The 18,995-nt window shown below is 41.2% G+C and overlaps 2 protein-coding genes across 9 annotated transcripts in view; one reads left to right on the top strand and one right to left on the bottom strand.

The window, feature by feature from the left end:
* LOC134457318 (putative N-acetyltransferase 8B) overlaps positions 1 to 18,995 on the top strand; it is a 56,006-nt gene that overhangs the window by 1,786 nt on the left and 35,225 nt on the right. Inside the window, exons 2-3 of one of the 2 annotated variants that reach the window (XR_010036428.1) lie at positions 6,294 to 6,635; positions 7,117 to 7,316. The gene's annotated coding sequence lies outside the window, so the exon portion shown is untranslated. Of the gene's footprint in view, positions 1 to 6,293; positions 6,636 to 7,116; positions 7,317 to 18,995 lie in introns of those variants that run through there. The other variant, XM_063209281.1, reaches the window with a different exon arrangement.
* On the bottom strand, positions 1,209 to 17,026 carry bcas1 (brain enriched myelin associated protein 1). 7 transcript variants are annotated; one of them, XM_063209275.1, is made up of 13 exons: positions 16,920 to 17,026; positions 16,347 to 16,416; positions 15,955 to 16,024; positions 15,301 to 15,401; positions 11,381 to 11,509; positions 10,274 to 10,324; positions 8,444 to 8,482; positions 7,847 to 8,032; positions 7,525 to 7,593; positions 4,851 to 4,997; positions 4,156 to 4,239; positions 3,127 to 3,342; positions 1,209 to 2,134 (listed from the first exon to the last, which is right to left on the bottom strand). In XM_063209275.1, exons 2-13 carry the CDS (start codon positions 16,386 to 16,388, stop codon positions 2,060 to 2,062), a joined length of 1,209 nt encoding a protein of 402 aa, XP_063065345.1. In that variant the 5' UTR covers positions 16,389 to 16,416; positions 16,920 to 17,026; the 3' UTR covers positions 1,209 to 2,059. The 7 variants fall into 7 exon arrangements, with proteins under 7 accessions (XP_063065345.1, XP_063065350.1, XP_063065346.1 ...); XM_063209280.1 differs by having other exon boundaries at positions 3,265 to 3,342; XM_063209276.1 differs by lacking the exon at positions 7,525 to 7,593 and adding an exon at positions 6,268 to 6,312.

The raw sequence follows: 18,995 nt of genomic DNA, 5'->3' as shown, positions 1-18,995 counted from the left end.
AGTGACTACTTATGTCCCCTGGAGTCATTTGGCAGGCTACACATTCTATTCAAAGCATTTAACTGGTTTTCGTGGGATGCCGAAAATTCTGTATTTGCAGTTTCAGATAACAAAGCAAGGGAAATTCCACATGCAAATCTTGTAAGCTTAGCTTTATGTTTGTTTTTTAAACCACCAAGCATAACTGTTTCACATAAGTCCACACTTGATTACACGTAACATTATAGGCTACTTGTCAAATGTTTCTGACATCTGACATCCCTAGTAATAGCCTCCTGATAACTTTGAAAACTCTGATGGAAAAGTGTTTGTTATGTTACATTACTTACTTAGCTGATGCTTTTATCCAAAGCGACTTAGTTATTTACAGGGTATTCGTTAGGTCCCTTGCTCAAGGGCACTTCAGTCATGCATGAAGGTGTAGGGATAGGCAAGGGTGGAATTCGAACCGGCAATCCTCTGATTTTAAGACGACCTCTCTAACCATTAGGCCACGGTCTTCTTATTCTGTAAGCATTTACAATAGGCCGTGTATGTGTTTTGCAATTTGCACATTTGCAGCTCATACGTGCCAAATAAAGTTTTGCGTATAAATGTGACTTCATTTTGTTGAGGAAAATGTGGGGAAGTAGGATACTGATGACTTTCTGTATCTTTGAGTAATGAATGGGTATCACCACCAGGGGGCAGCCCACAGCTGAAACTGTCATGGGGACTGCACATTTCAACTGGTTACGCCGATGATTTTGTGAAACATGCACCACCCCGCATAACAAGTGTAACTTGAACGACAGAATAACTGTAACCTTACACCAAACACACTCCAGCCCTTAAGGATTATTCCTGAATATGTCTTACTATATGCTTAAACATTGGTTAGGCTAGACACATTTGACTGTGAAACGTTACCTGTGTATGTGTATTCATTCCATTTCACTGTAGCCTTACCAGTATGTTACAAGTTGGTGATTTCTGCAAATGCATTCATTGAGACATGTGATATGGTGGTTTGGTATTTATATTCGTAGATATCATAGTCATTCTGCGTTTGGAACAGAAAGCTCTAAAACATGTAGCCTATCTGCAATTGATTTTGTGATCAGGGAAAGTCTGAGATTTAAATCAGGATTGGATTAAGATGGTAGATATAGATAGCTTTCATAGCTATCATCAACTTTTTTGAAATTGTATAAAAACAAATGGTTCAATACATCTTTATTTGTATTTTATGAACAGTTACACTTTATGTAATATCCAAATATTTTGTCCAAAAAGATAAAATGATCACAAACAGAAGCAATAGCAAGAACACAAAGTCAGCGTATGATGTAGCAAAATGTGGATTTGTTTTCAGAATGTATATAAACATCTTGAGAGGTTTTGTGGCATATCATACATATACGTACAGTGTGTAAACTCCTTTTTCAAGTGCTGTTTTAAGTGCAGTGATTTATTATCATCTATAATCTTCATTGCTTAGCACTGAGGAATCGCGTTGGTGATGGATTGATTTTTTAAAATCATTATTATTATCATCTATAACTGCAGATTTTATACGTTAAGTAATGTTTGAAAGAAAAGGCTGTCGTAAATGCAGATTTGGTGTTGCTTTTAAATCAGCATGTTAATCACTTAGATCTGTGTTAAGCAACAAAGCATGTAAATACAAGATAACATCATAACATGGTCATTTTTTTAATTATCTTACGTCGTCATCATAGATAAAATGTACAAACACACAGAAGCTACCTCCTCCAAGTCCTTCAGATCATTGCAAGTCATTCCATCTCAGAATCCCTCCAATCCATTGTGCATAGTGTTTTGTGGGAATGATGATTAGGAATGATTCGTGGGAAGATAAAAATAAGAAATACATTTTCCTACTTCCACTGACACTCCACTTCCCGCATATGAGTAGACTAAAAACCCTACACCGGCAATCTAATCCAAGGGCATCAGATCAGAAATGAAGTAATAAATAGGTCTCTGCATGGATGTAAAAGTTCATTGAATGTTTATATATATATTTGATAGACCAAACACATAGGTAGATGTTGGCTTATTTGCCTTTCTCAGCTGCAGCAGGTACCGCGGCTTCCGTCTGTACTCCGGCATCTGAATGTCGCTTCTGACTCTGAGCAAAAACCAAAAGAGGAAGCTTGGTGTTAGTGGTGGATGACAACAAAACAGTATGTACTTATGTATCTTAAATCACAGAAAGAAAAGAAAGTCACCCGAGTAATGGAGAAGAGTAGGCTTATTGAGAAGACTTAAAGAATCAACTTTCACTTGCAATAACGAAAAGTTAAGTATAACGAAAAGAGAATGTATATTGAAAATGTAAGAACCCAAAGCACCCATTACCACATTTGAGATAGTGTAGCTTATGATCAGCCCGCGGCTTTCTCCAAAGTGGACCTCATGGGATATTTGGCCAAGTTAGGTTGCAGAGGGATAGGGAGGGAGTGTCTACTAGGGAGTAGGGATAGGGATAGGGAGGGAGTGTCTACTTTTCAGTACAAGTGTCAGATGGCATGTCAGCAAAAAGCTTGCAATGTTTCCACTTCCCCAATTTTCTTATTACTCATTTTAGTCACCTGTTGTCCGCTTTAACTGGTGACATTTGATCTTTTGATATGCCACTCTAACATGAAGGAAGGTCAACATGCCTGTCTTGCGTGAAAACCCTCCAAAAGCAAACCGGTTTCCAAATGACAGACCGGCTGACATAGCAGCAGGCGAATACTGAAGAGTTGCTGCATGCAACTAAAAATGAACTAGTGGCTAGAGTTGAATGTCAAGCTCTGGGAATAGAAATACATTAATTTCTTTTGCTTTTAGAACTATAAAAAACTTGTATCTTTTTATACAAATTGAGGTAGTATCTCTGCTGCATTTAAAAGGATTGCGTGATTAAACTCCCCATGAGGTCGACTGGAATTCTGGCCATTAAGCAGTGAAGGAGAGAGAGTAAAGAATGGCAGAATGTGGAATGCAGAATGCAGCCCATAGAGTTCTGAAAGGCCACTCCCGGAGACTCGGAGCCAATCACCCTCTCCTCCTCTGTCGGTGTACCTGTATAGTGTGGTGGGGGTATATGTGAATGTACAGCCTTTAGCGTGATACCAGGGTCTTGAAGAACAGTTGGATGGAGTTCCGCTTTTCTCTGCGGGGGATAGTTGGAGAAGCATTCTCTGCACTCTCCACAGACTTCTCTACTGGTGGTGGTGGGGCTGGAGGGGCAGTGGGCGGTGCAGTCTTTACCTCCTCTTTGGCTTTTGTTTCCTGGGGGGGTTCGGGGCTTGCAGCCGCAGCTGGAGCTTCTTTGGCGGGCTCAGGTGCCTGGGGTGAGATGAGATGAGAGATCGGCATCAGAACTCTACTCTGAAATGGGCACTGCATACTGTGCCCGGTGTATAGTTCTGCAGTTCTTGCGTATAGATATGTACATGCAATATATAAAGCCAATGCATTGATGGGAGGTTAGGCGGGAAGGTCAGTGAGGTAGTTGGGGGGAGGGGGGTGGAGTAGGGGATTCTAGAATAGGTCTTTTGACAGGGGCCCGGTTATAGAGATTCCAGTTACATACTTTTTTTTATCAGCTGTGTGTGTGTGTGTGTGTGTGTGTGTTTGCGTGAATGTGTGTGTGTGTGTGTGTGTGCTTTTTTGTGTGTGTGTGTGTGCGCGTGCGTGGGTGTGTGTGTGTGTTTGCGTGAATGTGTGTGTTCTAGTATTCATTAGAGAATTCTAACTGTCCGTCAGACAAGGGTTAATTTTACAAGCTGCGGATTTCCAACATCAGCAACTTTTCACTAGAATCAAAGACTCCAAAAGACAACAAAAAATCGTAAATGAGATACAACAAAGTTAAAGTTAGTCAGTCACAATGGTGAATAACTGTTAAAAGTTCTGGTGAAATGGGAATGCCATTATTACAGATGAAGTAAGACTAGTATAAGCTTACAGTATAAAGAATGTTTTGTTAATTAATGAAAACATGAAATTAATGATGACCAAAAGGACACAAAACACATGACTAGAAGCTGTAATAAAACCTGTTATCTAACTAACACATAACCAAGGACGAATCATTTTGTTAGTGTGGGGTTAACAAAGGGTTAAATAGGACATCAATTGGGTTTTCCAGCCATTTACCCGTCCAGCTGACTTTGCAGCTCCACCAATCCCACTAGTCGAGGCCACCGCTTGGATCTTAGCGACCGCTTGATCTAGCAATGCCTCAAATGGACACAGCTCAGTTACTACATGAACAACACTCAGAGAACTGTCAGCCCGCAAGATTAATCTGTCAAGAATAACAATGAGCAGGGCTTGACATTGGCACCTGTAAACCAACCAAATGCTGGGACAATTTCTCTTTTGTTTTATGCCTTCTTGCTTTAGCTCTTCATTTTCTAAGACATAAAGTATCGCGGTAAACGACAAAACTGATCACAAAACCTGGCTAGTAAAAAGGCTGAATTGCTCCTGACTATAGTGAAATCCACAGGCCACAGTGGCCAGGGTGCAGACAATCCCTGATAATAAGGAAAAAACACAGTTGAAGTACATGTTCTTTCATTTTCAAGGCCAAGAAAGGTAAAACATATTGTAGCCGACAAGTTTCAGCTACCTTGCCACTGCAGCCTTCATGAGAGGTGTCAGGGCGTCACATCACCATCACGTGACACATCTGATAAAGGCTGCAGGAGCAAAGTAGCAGAAACTTTTCATGTACAAAAAAATCTTTACGCTTCTTGGCCTTGAGAGCGAAACAGTTGATATGTTATTACCAGCAGGTCTAATGAATCTTTCTTTTAGTTTAACACACTTGAAGCCTAGTCTCTTACTTTAGGTTTGCTAAATAGGTTAGCAAAAGGTGAGGCCGCCTTCTCAGCTTTCTTCTCCTCCACCTTCTCAGCTGCTGCTGCTGCCGCTGGTGCAGCCTCCACTTTAGCTGAGGCTTCTAGGGTGGCCGCCTTGGACGCATCCACAGGCTTGAAGATAAAAGATATACAGTATAACATCCTCATCATAAAAGACACAGAGCATACAGTACGTCTAGAGTGAAAGGAACAGAGCATACATCTTTGGGAAAAGCACAAGACACACATCTTCATAGTATAGCACAGAACATATGACTTACGGGTAAAAAAGACACAAAGCACAAGTATTCATAGTATGTAAACACAACATACATATGTCTTCAAAGTAAAACAAACAAAGAGGTAATAGCAGTCAGAACGTACAGCCACCATGTCACATGATCATACAGTATCAGGCACTAGGGCCGCAAGCCATTCTAGTTCCTCTGTCTTTCCTTCTGGCCTTCGATCAAAGTTTTGAATCAAAATCTTGCAAAAAATATAAATCAGAAGTTGGGATGTTGAATGGGAGAAAGCCCCCAGAATGCCACTCTGGGCTCTAAGCAATGGGCAGTCATAGGTAAGCAGTTAGGGTGTCTGGCTTGTAGCACAAAGGTTGTTGTTGGTTCCGGTTGACGGTTCATGATTAACCAGAGCTATCCCCCACCTGCCTCCATGACTGAGGTACCCTGAGTGTGGTACCATCCCGCTGCGTAGCTCCCTTGGGGTGCCATTTGGGGCTCCCCCCTTCCACGGGTGAGGCATTCATGCAATTTTGCTGTTTAAAGTGAACACTGCTGGCTGTGGATTGCTGTGTCACAATGCCCATGGGAGATTCCCATGTGGGCTTTCTTTTCTTAATAATTGGGAAGCCTTATTGTTTTCTCCATGGAGGAGGGGCGACACCATGGCAAGAAACAAGAGGAAAGGACGTAAGGAAATAGATTGAATTGTAGCCTATGAGTTTTTCACCTACAAAAGCCAAGCAAAAAAATCAAGAGCAGCCAGTTACTACAGAACATGCAGATGAGAATGATTATGCCCCCAATGTGTCCTCACAGTCCTTGCTTGTCCCTGAAACAAAAGCAAACAAATAAGGACAGGGTACTCCCCTTCGGCTTCAAGATGTTGAAACAAAGCAAGTTAGGGAAACAATAGCATTGTTCAAGCACAATCCTCTTATAACCCCGTCTAAGTATTTACTTTACTCATTAATTCAGAACGTTTGGGTGCCAGAGTAAATATGTAACAAAAAAAAACACCCCGAAATATCACAGGGATTCAGAAAGCTTTCAAGGATTATTCTTCGATTGATTGGCCTACGAAGCAGTAAGAAATCCAGACCTGCGTGCAATCCAGAAAGTAGAAATGTGAGATCGGTGGAATGGTTTTAATCCGTTACCTCTACCTCTACCTGTACCTCCTCAGGTGTAGGGGTTGGCTCCTCCTGCAAGCAAGCACAAGCTGGTCAGGACAAAGACAGAGAGACGGAGAAGATGACTGCAGGTACGTGACAGACCATGAGGCTTGTGCAGGAACCGTAGAAACAAACAAAAAAACACTTCACCAAACTTTTCCATTTACAAGCAAAGAAATATTTTTCAGTATGAATACAGCAAATTCTAAGGTCATCTTTCTCAATGATCCAACCAGCAGACTTGTAGTTTACCTAGATATGCAATGGACAGGAGTTTCCTTAGAAATAAGAAGTAAGGATAGATATTCAGTTAATATAGACAGTGACCGTGTGAAAAGGCATTCATTTAAAAGGTCTATATTTTGAGGGAGGAAACCAACGCACACCAGAGGTTTCGAGGTGCAGGTAGCGGGTGCAGGATCAATTTGGTAGAAGAAGGTACCGCACACTCTTGTCCATCGTGTTGCAATTTATTGACAAACAACGTTTCGGCCCGTATGGCCTTTCTCAAGTTTTACAAAAGCAAAGTGAAGACACCCCTTATAAATTGTCCTCTGGTTTGTGATTGGCTGACAGCAGCCGGTTAATCAGTTCAGTGACACCTGCCAGACAAGGTGAAATCTCATCTTGATTACAGTATGTTTTCTTTACAAATTGGCAGTAATGTCAAAAAGAGGTAAGACAATTTATAAAAATTAAAAGAAAAACAAAAACACATAGTGATACACCAGCCCCTGTGAGTGCAAGAGATCCAAATCCCAAGTAAACTATATACATTACGTGATGGGAAGGCAAAGTGAGAGCAACACTTGTAACTTGTAATTCATTTAAAAGGTACCTAGTAAAGTGCAAGTGTAAAAATGAAAGTGCATTGAAGAGCATATTCACTGAATGATCATACACAGGTCTAACACTGTGTTATCACAGTGATGTTATGGATAGACGAATGAAATGGCGTTTGCTTTGCATTATAATGAGTAAATTAATGTGATGGCGTAAATGTATGCTTTATTTTTTGAAGTAATGAATAACAACAGAGAATGGCACCATAAAACACATCAATGCAATGTAATTGAAAGCAGGATGAGTTAAATGATGCAAATAATAAACAACTATCCATGTCTGTGAGAGAACTTTGGAATGGTCACACGCAACATGATTGATATTAATATTGATATATGGACTGTTATCTCTTTAGTAAGGTGAGTTATACGTTATTTGATATTCCAATTGTTCATTTACCAGTTTAGCTGTTTTTGCAGAGGTACTGCTTCCACTCTTGGCCTTAGGACGCTTCACCCCTAGTAATACCTCAAATCACATCACTTTGTTATGGTCTCATATTTTATAGGACTTATGTAGTTGGAAGTATTGTACAACTAAATTGTGAATTGTAGGCCTCCATATAATTAGATATTGAATAATGGCTGATTTTATATGACCTAGTTAAATAATTTGGAAATGTAACTCGGTGGCCAAAATACAGCATCCGATTACATCCAACCTTGGGTAAATAAATGAAATAAAAACTATAATACAATCATTGACACAAAACCAAGCATACCTTTGACCGACTAAAGAATTTGCTGAAGGGGTTTTCTTTGGCTTGTTTGGGTTTGGCACCGGCGTCCTTTGGAGAGTCCTGCACCTCCTCTGTCTTGGCTGCTGCCTCGGCTTTGGCTTCCATCTTTGGTGGCTCTGGTGGAGTAGGCAGGGCTGCCTTGGCTTTCGCTACATCCACTTCCTGTACCTACACAATAAAGATTGAGCATTTCAAGTACTACTGTTAAAAAACTTCACTTGAAAGACATGAACTTCCATAAATATCACGTTTGCCTTTTTACCACTGCCGGTTTTCTGGTAGGCCTACAGCTCAACACACTTTTTGTTTTTCAAATAGGCACGACACAGCTCAATCGTAAAGCAAAAAGTGGCGGCCGAGTCGCGCTGTGTCAAGCTGTAGGCCTACCAGAAAACCGGCAGTGGAGAAGAGGCATTAGATTCACAAAGATAGATTTAACATTTAATGCGTAGGAATTTCTGTGTAAATTAAGTGATTGACGATGTGGATATGATGATGATGATGATGATGAACAATTGATTCAATGATTGAAAACTGATTGCTGACATAAAAAATAGCTCAAGCGATTGAGACACGCACAGTTTCTGGTGTTGTTGTTCCAGCTGTTTCCTCCTGTGCCTGCGGAACAAAAGGAGTGAGGTTTCATTTCACAAACGCAAAACATAAACATTGCCAATCTTACCCCTAAACTAAGCAGCCTAATAAGTAGGAAGAGTTTTCAGAGAGGCCAGGTGGAATTGTGTAGAGACCCATCTCATACTTGACACAACAGGGCACATGGCATAATGAAAGCATGATTGTCTGCGTTATGTATTCTACACATGTGCAAGACATCTACTGAACAACTTGAAGTTTTCAGCAGAACATTTACTGTAGTTTTCCAACACAGTATCCGATATAATAGCAAAGTATTTAACCCATTGATGCTGAATGCTGCATATGTGCAATATTGACCTAGGCGTCTGGAAATGCATGGACTCAGCATTCAGGCTCATAATATTTGAGATTTTCTATTAAAATGTGGGTACGTAACAGCTGGATGAACACATTCTAATGCAAAATTCTTCACATGCTTCAGAGGGTGAGATATTTAGGTTTTTATAGGCTGAGGGCACCTTTTCCCAAAAAGGGCTGAGGCATTTAGCAGCCGTTATTTGCAGGTGCCTTAGGTTAAAATGAGTTTAGTAATAAGGATGTGCTTTTAAATCACTGAAAAGATCTGAACATTTTACGAAGGCTAATGACTAGTTCACAGTGTTGCATTGGCAATATAGCATAATGAAGAGCACAACACTGCCGCTTGAATAGGTTAAACTTAATAGAACCCTGGCAATACCAACCATAAACTATTAAGTACCAATCCAATTGTTTGGTATCACTATGAAAACATAACACCTCATAGAAGCACTGCTGGATGAGTGGCATCAATATGTTGTCTTGCTCCAAGGGCAAGCCATAAAAGTGCTAGGCTATGAAAAATCTGCCAAAACTTTTTCTTCACATTTTCAAAATTAGACTCATGTTGCGTTATTTTTTAATGTAGTTAATCATGTGCCAGAAAGTTACTGGTACTGGTAGAATAAATATCGTGCGAACGCCTGGCAAATAATGGAGGTTTTATCCAGATCCTGATCAAACAGCTCAAGGTCAAGGTTAGTGTCCTTTACACTAAATATGGTGTCAAACTAAATAAATGATGTGAAATAAAACAAAAAACAGACGTTAAAAAGCACCAAGTAAAAGTAAATAAAATGTGGAATATACTATATATGTCCTACGTATCCCTGTTGAGCCATGAGAATTGCATTAATATTCAGCATTTGAGGTAATTAAGTTGAAGAAGCAAGTGAACAAGCATTGTTGTCTACTAAAAGGTACAACTGTTGTCAGCATAACAATAATACTGATTGTCAAATCATGATCCCATTTGAAGAAGAAGAAGAAGAAACACCAAAAAAGTGACCTTTCAACAGAACAGAAACTGAAAGATATTTCAAATGTCCAAGCAACCTACAACCTGAATAACAAACGCTTCCACCATCGTTGACATAGTTTAAAAGTCACTAAATTAGCACTACAGGTTTCCACAGCAGAGGCTATACAATACAGTGTATTGTAAACAGCAGTCACCATAATACAAGCTCAGCTCCTTATAGAAAACCATACCCAGGATTTAGAGAACTTACAAGGAATCTGTCAGGACTCTTAATCCATATTACCTCCAAGAAGTTTATCCAAAAGTTTGAATAGAGGTGTTAAACCAGGCTGTAGGCTGCTTCAGTTGTGAATAAGCTATGGCATACAGTATTGCAACAAGGTCAATCAAAGACTCCAGTCTCCTGTTGTTCTACAAGCAAAACATGTCGAAGCATGGGCTACCTTAAGTCTCATTTGCTAAGAGAGCAATACCTGGTCTGTTGGAACATCTGCTGCTTTGTTTGGAGCTTTGGCTGGAGACACCTGGGAATGGAGCAAAGATCATATTGAACACTTTGAATACTTACCCACTGTTGTTAGTTTTTCATTGGAATAGTTCCTTCAAGTATCCAAATCGAGAAATTTGACACGTTTCTCAAATCCTTAATGTGTCACGACTAAGGGAATTATTTACATGTTATTTGTGATGTGACGCAGCTTTTTGACAAAAAAGACAAGTCGGGTAGCTTTGCTTTGCAATGACGAAATGCATTTCTCCATGGGGGGCGGGCGGGGGGAGAAGGTTGGGGGGTAGCTTTAAGCACCGTCGAAGACAAAGAGCTTCATGCAGAGCAGAGCACACAGCGCACACACACTGTCTTTAAAGTCAGCCATTGTGCTCTGGAGATGGCGTAGGCCTGCCCTGTGCTGCCCTATATCTGAACACGGCTCACTTCCAGAGGCACAGGGCTTCCTTGTGAGATCACTGGGCTGGGGAAACAAAAGGCTGCCACATTACAGCATGTTCAAAGGCTTGGTTGGGTTTGGTGAGAGGGTGTTCTGTAACTCCATAAGGAAGGCACACTGATTTTAGGATGAGAAGGTTTAGTGAGAGAGAGGAGGAGGGGGTGTCAAAAGCTTAAGTATGTTGATCATTTGGTGTAAACAAACGTGCTGATCAACCACCAAAGTGGTGATACAGTGATGGCAAATGCTGACAAGATCACCCCAGGATGACATAACAAGACATGACCAGCGCATCCTATCAACTGCAGCAATGTGAATTGATCCTAAGATGTCATATTCAACCATAGATGCCATAGACAACCACCATGCACAACTCTTAAGCACAGGCAAAAAGACAGATGTTTAAAGAAATCAATGAGTTGAAAGAAAATGAGTCATATGTGAGGTAAATAAAGAGGAGGTTGAAGGCATAAATCTCCTCTTTAAGTTCTACATCTACTTCAATAATAGCAGTCCATGTTAGAGCTTGATATCTGCCCTCTGGTACAGTAAAAACATCTTCAAAGATGGCACATGTGAAATCATGTGGAGGAAAAAAATATTTGTTTAAGTCAACAGAAAAAGGGTACTCACAAGTGATTTAAAAAAATTCATTACTGGGTGCTCCTCCGCTTGGCTTTGTTCAGTAACAGTTGGACCTGGTTGGAGAGATTCTGCCTCTGACTGCTCAGGCTCTGTACTGTCCTTTATGACCAAAGGCTCCTATAGGCGAAGAGAGAATTGTCAGCTTGGATGAAGCATTAAAAACCCCACAGCCAATGTGCAATTCTCAGTTTAATCGCAGCATTGAGACACAAGCACAATTCCAGCCATGCCTCAGCCTACTCGGGGCACTCACAACAATAATCCTTTTATTAATGCCTGTTCCCCACCCTCACTCATTGATATTCAGCAATGCTGGGGACTTACAGGCTATGTGTACCACTTTTCAAGAAGTTTATGCACATTTCATTATGTGCAAGCAAGCTTTTTTGAATTTCTAATCTCCCATTTTTTCATGAAAATTGTTAAGGACAAAAGCCATAGCCATATTAGATGTATTAGATGCACAAAAATAACACAAATCAGGATAAAAAGAATGAACAGACTTTTAAAATATTAAAATATTTTATTTGAAAGAACACATCCAGCAAGGCTCCTTAAACGTTCTCACTCAGCAGCAATGAAATACTATACAGTTTTATTTTTCACAGTATAAAGTAACACATTTCGTTTGTAATCATTGAAAAAAAAACACACAAAAAAACGAATGGTCAGTAGATGGTCCAGATTGATGTGTTTAGATAAAAGAGCAATGGAAGTCTATGGGGGTCTTTTTTCACTGGACCTTGAACTCATCAGTAGGCTAGACAATATTACTATTCACCTTTTGCCTCCTCATTAGGACAAAGGGTAAACTCAATCAAGAGCTTCACATTATCTCCTGAGGCAATGTTCACATTCATTGACTGAATACCGAAGTCTGACAAGTCCCCTAAGATGTTGGCACAAGCTCCTTGCAGATTGAAAAGTAGCTGTGTGTATTCGTCAGTGGATAATCCACGCGTCAGCTGTGCTTTTTTGTGGACCGTAATCACGGAGGCTTCTTGCACAGGATCCTCGCAAGACACTTCTCCGTCAGAAATTACTGCAACTGGCTCTAAACATGGCTCTATCAGTGACTCGTCAATGACACATGACTCCTCACTGACAGATGGCAATGCTTCAACTTGTGGCGGGACATCCAACACGGCCTGTGGTTCTGGAACCTCTACCTCTGCTGTTTGCAGTTCAGTGACATCAGTTGGTGTTTCTACCTCTGGCTGGAATTCAGCGTTTTCTCCAGTCCCTTCATCACCTTCTTTGAGAGTTGAGTTCAGTTCTTGTGGTGGGTTAACTGACTCTGCTGTGCTTTCAGGTTGAGGCGTAGGTGGGGTGTCTGTGTCATCACTTGGAAGCTCAGGATGATGCTCTGTCTCGGAGATGTCCTCCATGCTGCCATCTTGAGTAGCTGCAGTCTCATCAGCAACTACTGAGCAGATCTCCTCAACAGCAGTTACAATCTCTTCAACTGCTTTAGCAATCTCTGTAACAATTTCAGCTTCTTCTTTAGTCTCAGTTTCGTCACTGCTTGGCTCTGGGTTGCTTTGTTCAGCTGACTCTTCAGCAAACACAGAGCAGATCTCCTCAACTGCAGTAACAATCTCCTCAACTGCAGTCACGATCTCTGAAGCAGGTTGAGCTTCTTCTCTAGTCTCAGTTTCTTCAATGGTTGGCTGTGAGACACTTTGTTCTTCTGTTGGGCTGTCTTGAGTAACGGCTGACGCCTCAGCAACTACAGAGCAGATCTCCTCAACTGCAGTAACAATCTCCTCAACTGCCGTCACAATCTCTGTAGCAAGTTCAGCTTCTTCTTTAGTTTCAGTTCCTTCCTTGGTTGGCCGTGGGTCGCTTTGCTCTTCTGTTGAGCTGTCTTGAGTAGTGACTGACTCGTCTGCAACCACAGAGCAGATCTCCTCAACTGCAGTAACAATCTCCTCAACTGCAGTCACAGTCTCTGTTGCAAGTTCATCTTCTTTAGTCTCAGTTTCTTCAATGGTTGGCTGTGAGACGCTTTGTTCTTCTGTTGGGCTGTCTTGAGTAACGGCTGACGCCTCAGCAACTACAGAGCAGATTTCTTCAACAGCAGATACAATCTCCTCAACTGCAGTCACAATGTCCGTAGCAAGTTCAGATTCTTCTTTAGTTTCAGATCCTTCCGTGGTTGGCTGTGGGTCACTTTGCTCTTCTGTTGTGCTGTCTTGAGTAACGGCTGTGTCCTCTTCAACTACAGAGCAGATCTCCTCAACTGCATTTACAATCTCCTCAACTGCAGTCACAATCTCTGTAACAACTTCAGCTTCTTCTTTAGTCTCAGTTTTGTCACCGGTTGGCTCTAGGTTGCTTTGTTCAGCTGACTCTTCAGCAACCGCAGAGCAGATCTCAACTGCAATCAAAGTCTCTGTTGCAAGTTCAGCTTCTTTAATCTCAGTTTCACTGGTTGGCTGTGAGGCGCTTTGTTCTTCCGTTGGGCTGTCTTGAGTAGCCGCTGAGCTCTCAGCAACTACAGAGCAGATTTCTTCAACAGCAGATACAATGTCCTCAACTGCAGTCACAATCTCTGTAGCAAGTTGAGATTCTTCTTTAGTTTCAGCTTCTTCCATGGTTGGCTGTGGATCGCTTTGTTCTTCTGTTGGGCTGTCTTGAGTAATGACTGACCCCTCTGCAGAGCAGATCTTCTCAACTGCACTTACAATCTTCTCAACGGCAGTCACAATCTCTGTAACTGCTTCAGCTTCTTCTTTAGTCTCAGTTTCTTCACTGGTTGGCTGTGGTTCGCTTTCTTCTTGTGTTTTGCTGTCTTGAGTAACAGCTGAGTCCTCAGCAACCGCAGAACAGGTCTCCTCAACTACAGATACAGTCTCCTCAACTACCATTACAATCTCGGTAGCAGCATCAGCTACAGTGTTCAGCTCATCTTCACTGGTTGGCTCTGGTTCACTTTGTGTTTCTGTTGGGCCATCATGAGTAACCACAGACTCTTCAGCAGATGCAGAACAGGTTTTAGTCACACTTTTCGTAGCAGGTTCAGCTTCATCAATCACAGTCTCTGTAGCAGGTTCTGCTTCATCTTTTGGCCTATCTTCACTGTGCGGCTGTGGTTCACTTGGGGTTTCTGTTGTCTCCTCTTCAACTGCAACAATGTGCTTCACATCCTCTGAAGAGTGGGATAGTTGTTCTGACTCTTCCTCGGCCATAGGAATGACGTCAAAATCAGGAGAACCATCATCACTTTCCCATTTCGTGGCATCCTCAGTGTTGTCTTGATCTGATGGTGTGGCTTCACCGTTAACTCCTGACTCCTCGGCAGGGATTGTAGGTATTGTGTTTTCAAGATCTTCAATGTTTTTGTCTGCAGATGAGATGGTCCATTCTGCTTCCACTGGGGTAACAGTCTCTGCCTCTTGTTTCTTCAGCACATCCACCTCGTTATGTACTATCTCTTGTTCCACATTGTCCTCATTTTCTTTTGTGATATCTACTGGGGAAGTTGGATTTTCAGTTTCCACCACCAAATTCTCAGAGTCATCCTGAGGACCAGTTACAGTCTGTTGTTCTTTTGTTGCCTGCTCTGGCATTTGAATGACCTCAAAATCAGCGTACGTGTCGCAGTCGGTGATGAATTTGTCCTGGACGACCTGTAGTTGTAAAAGAGTAAATACAATTTAAATCACATTGCAAAATTCATCCGTCTTAGTTAACTATATGATTCTTAGATGGCACATCTTCTCATTATTGGAGTTGGATTACAGCATATGGTCAGAAGAAGAAGAAGAAGAATAAAGAAGGATGCTGATAAAGCATTCATAACTGCCATTATGCCCTAAATGAATCAATATGATTAAAATATTCAAAAAGTCTTTAACTGCATGCCATGCACTTCATCAGTAACGTGTAGAAATATGGGGTATTACAATATCATTGGAATGCTGCGGAACACCTCCATCCGTCTGGCAGGTCTCCGTAGATGGAGGTGCTGTTGTAGAGGACTGAGTGGTCGTCACCTCATTTGGCTCTGTCAAAAGAAAACAAATACACTGAAGAAAATTGCTGTGAGGTGTTGACAAAAGGCAAATATTAGCCCTCTTACTAGATATTTTGCATAAAGTCTGATTCAATTGTAGTCAACCTGATGAAACCCTATTATGCAATTAATCTGTTCTCCAAAAACAGCTGATGTGTGGCACTTCCCGTGATGGTTAATCATGAAAGATCAATATTGTTTCTTACTGAGCCCTCTACAGTACACAACCATCCTTCCAAACAGATCACCCAAATGTATACATAGGAACTGATCAAACAGCAGATCCTCTTCTACTCTCCTGTCTACGCCCCACATTTACACACTGTTAAACTAAAATAGTTCCTGCTGGGTTGCAAGATGAATACAGTCAACTGTAGTGTCCTCAGTCATGGATGCTGAGAGAGATTCTCAATTTTTGCAAAACCACTTCGTAGTTCATAGAAGAGGAATTATTTAGGCTACCAACAAATATGTTACATTGTGAAGACACGTACTGAATGAACAAGAGCAACATGAGATATGCGAGTGAAGATTTAGTTTTTACCTGTCTGTGTCAGATCACTGTCGGAGACATTCACAGCATGACCATTGAGACCCCCATTTTGAACTTTACCCTGAAAGAGTTGAGAGTTGAAAAGTGGAGAGTTGAAACAGTGCCTGATTACACAGCTTTAAGTTACAGGGCGTCACAAGGATTAACCTTTTTCTCACTGCTAACTAAACAAACAGTCATCATGTGCCTATTTGATGTTGATGGAAAGCAAACATTTACTAGGAACCACCCATCCTCTAAACTAAACATCAGACAGCATGTTTCAACTTTAAAATTTGAAGCAAACCTCCCCTAGAAGCCATTTTTTAAACAAATGTTATAAATTGTCTCAATTTTAGCAGAATTGGTTGAATAAAAACAATAATAAAGATCAGCCATATCACCTTTTGTCCTTTCTTCTTATGGCTTGACACTTCGTTGCCCATCCTGACTGATTTTGGTCACCTGAGGCTCCTGTGTTCGTGTCAGTCATGTGTCACGTGTCAGTCATGAAAAACAAATGCCAAATGTTTGTTCCATGTTTTATACATTGAACATCTGCATGAATGCATTCTAATCTAAGTATGCATACATATACAAGCAGGGGCGTAGCAGCAAATTGTTGGCCCAATGTACAATCAGTTCCAATGAACCTTACAGCCATATATCTACATACTGCAGACTGTGTGTGGGCCCCCTATATACATGGGGCCCTTGTAACTCAGTCACACTTTACCCCCCTGTACGACACCCCTGAATGCAAGTTATTACTACTGAGAAATTTGTCATCACTTCTATAGCGGTTAAAAAGTAATGAACATTTCCATATGGGTGCCAATATCCATCAAATAAGTTGCATCAGGTACAAGCATGGAAGCAATTACAACCTGACATTTTTGACAAATTTCTCTTCAATTTTGGTATGGATTCCAGTATGCACTGGTACATCTGCTATAAAGCGAGAAAAATGCATTTACCTTTACTGTCCTTGTCAGCTACCAAGGTTTGGTTTCCAGGCTATGTTCTTGCAGAGGTGTTGGCAGAGGCAGAGGCGTGCGTCGGTATTCCAAGTTTGGTGTGGCTGACTGCAGCACAGAGATGTTCTGGCTAGTGTGGACAGAGTTTGGATATATACACACACCTCCTGTGCTCACCTGATGACAGGGGTGTGGTAGCATTTCAATCAGGTGTAATCATCTCTGTCCGTCTGAAAAAAACAAAGGCTTTGATCTTTGGGGGCAGACCATTAATCAGTTGTTGCTTACATTTCATTTTTTGGCTTCTCTAAACATTACACCCCTCCCCCCTTCACCTCCAGTACAGCACCCCTCTTAGATTGGTGTTACAACATAGGTTGGCCCATTGTTCTAGGTAATCACTCTAATATCATCCTGTGATTAACTCTGTTTCTCTTTGTGTTGACTCGGATATGTTAAAAAGAATATGTCATACGTTACAGCAGGGGTTCCCAAACTCTACCATGACAAGGCCCCCCATATCCCTGAAGATTCCAGCAAAGGTCCCCCTTACATGGGTCTTGCGGCACCATTTTTTTCGGTGCATCCCCTTTCACAACTATAGTCTATGTCTCTGTATTTTAATACAGCTCTCACCTAATAAGGATATTGTTCAGCTTATATTTGGATTATTTTGGTGTTATTCAGTTTTTGTCAATTATTTATACATTTTTAACTGCCAACCTGCCGCGGCCCCCCTTGCATCCCTTCGCGGCCCCCCTGGGGTTCACAGCCCCCACTTTGAAAACCACTGCATTACAGTAAGCCGTCTATTGCAAATTTAGACTTCATAACACTGCACAGACAGTTTATGCCTCCTTAAAACATGAACCTAACATTCTTATGAAATGCTTTATTTATGCACTTGCTTACTGTATCCTTGGTCTTTTAGGAAATGGTTCAAAACTTCCCTGGGGTCACTGAACTTAAAAGTACTTTGACTATCCTCGGGGACATGGGACGCAGCACAGAGAGCAGTGGCAATCCCTGATCCCACACTTATCTTAGCCAAATCTCTACTGGGTAAACAATAGTCCAATACCCCCCACACTTATCTCGGCCAACCGTCTGCTGCATAACTTGCCTACATGCTTGGAATTTTGGCCGCTGTTGCTCCCACTTCTCTGGGCTTCACAGCATGCAAGGCAGTGCTCTTCCTCCACCAACAATGGCACTCTATAACAGTGCCTTAGAGTTAGAGGGGAACACTGGGAGACTGGGTGAAGGTATTGAAGATTTTTTTTGCAAGGCACATACCTACTCAAATACATATTCTTGGTACTGTTCGTGTAGATAAGTGTGTGTGTAGCACATACAAACATACAATTTATTTTGTTGAACACATTTTTCTTAAAACAAGCCAAAAAGGGATAGTCCTAAACTACGAATGCAGATGATGTGCAATTAATAATGAATTGTCAAGTCAAACTCAAAATGCAGTGAGCGAGTTACAGTGTGTTTCTTATTCCACCGCAGAGTAGACTGTACAGTACGCCCCTCATCCTTAATGTAGGCTATATACCGGGGGACAAAGTAAGCCAATCATAGCTAATGTATACACTGGGGGCGAATGTCACATTCCCTGTTGGTCACCTCTGTGAACTTCATCGCTTGCGTCATGTGAGGAATTCTTGGGGACATGGAAGCTACTGTTCGACCTCATCCAACCCCTCCTTGCTGTCAACCAGTCAGCGTTGTTAGCACTATGCATGCTTGGCATTTAACACGCTGTAACAACTTGCTTCTTAGAGCAGACGTGAAAAATTAACACACCCTGCTACAAAGATCTTATTAGGCAAGCTTGCACTGTTTTTTCGCCCTACTACTATATTAAGATTCTTGATGTTAGTTAAGTTAAAGTTTGGAAAAAAAGATGTGAAAGTTAATGTGAAAAGACCCATGAACTATACTTCAATATTTATTGGAGATTTTTTTTGAATAAGTATGTACATTCATTGCAAGCCGTGTTGAAATATGAGTTTTATGTTGAAGTGATAAAAAGTCATGTGCTCACTCGTGCGTTGATTTTTTTTTTTC

This window comes from Engraulis encrasicolus, chromosome 10 (genome assembly GCF_034702125.1).
Source record: "Engraulis encrasicolus isolate BLACKSEA-1 chromosome 10, IST_EnEncr_1.0, whole genome shotgun sequence".
Classification (NCBI taxonomy): Eukaryota; Metazoa; Chordata; class Actinopteri; order Clupeiformes; family Engraulidae; genus Engraulis; species Engraulis encrasicolus.
This window is presented reverse-complemented; position numbering and strand designations above follow the sequence as displayed.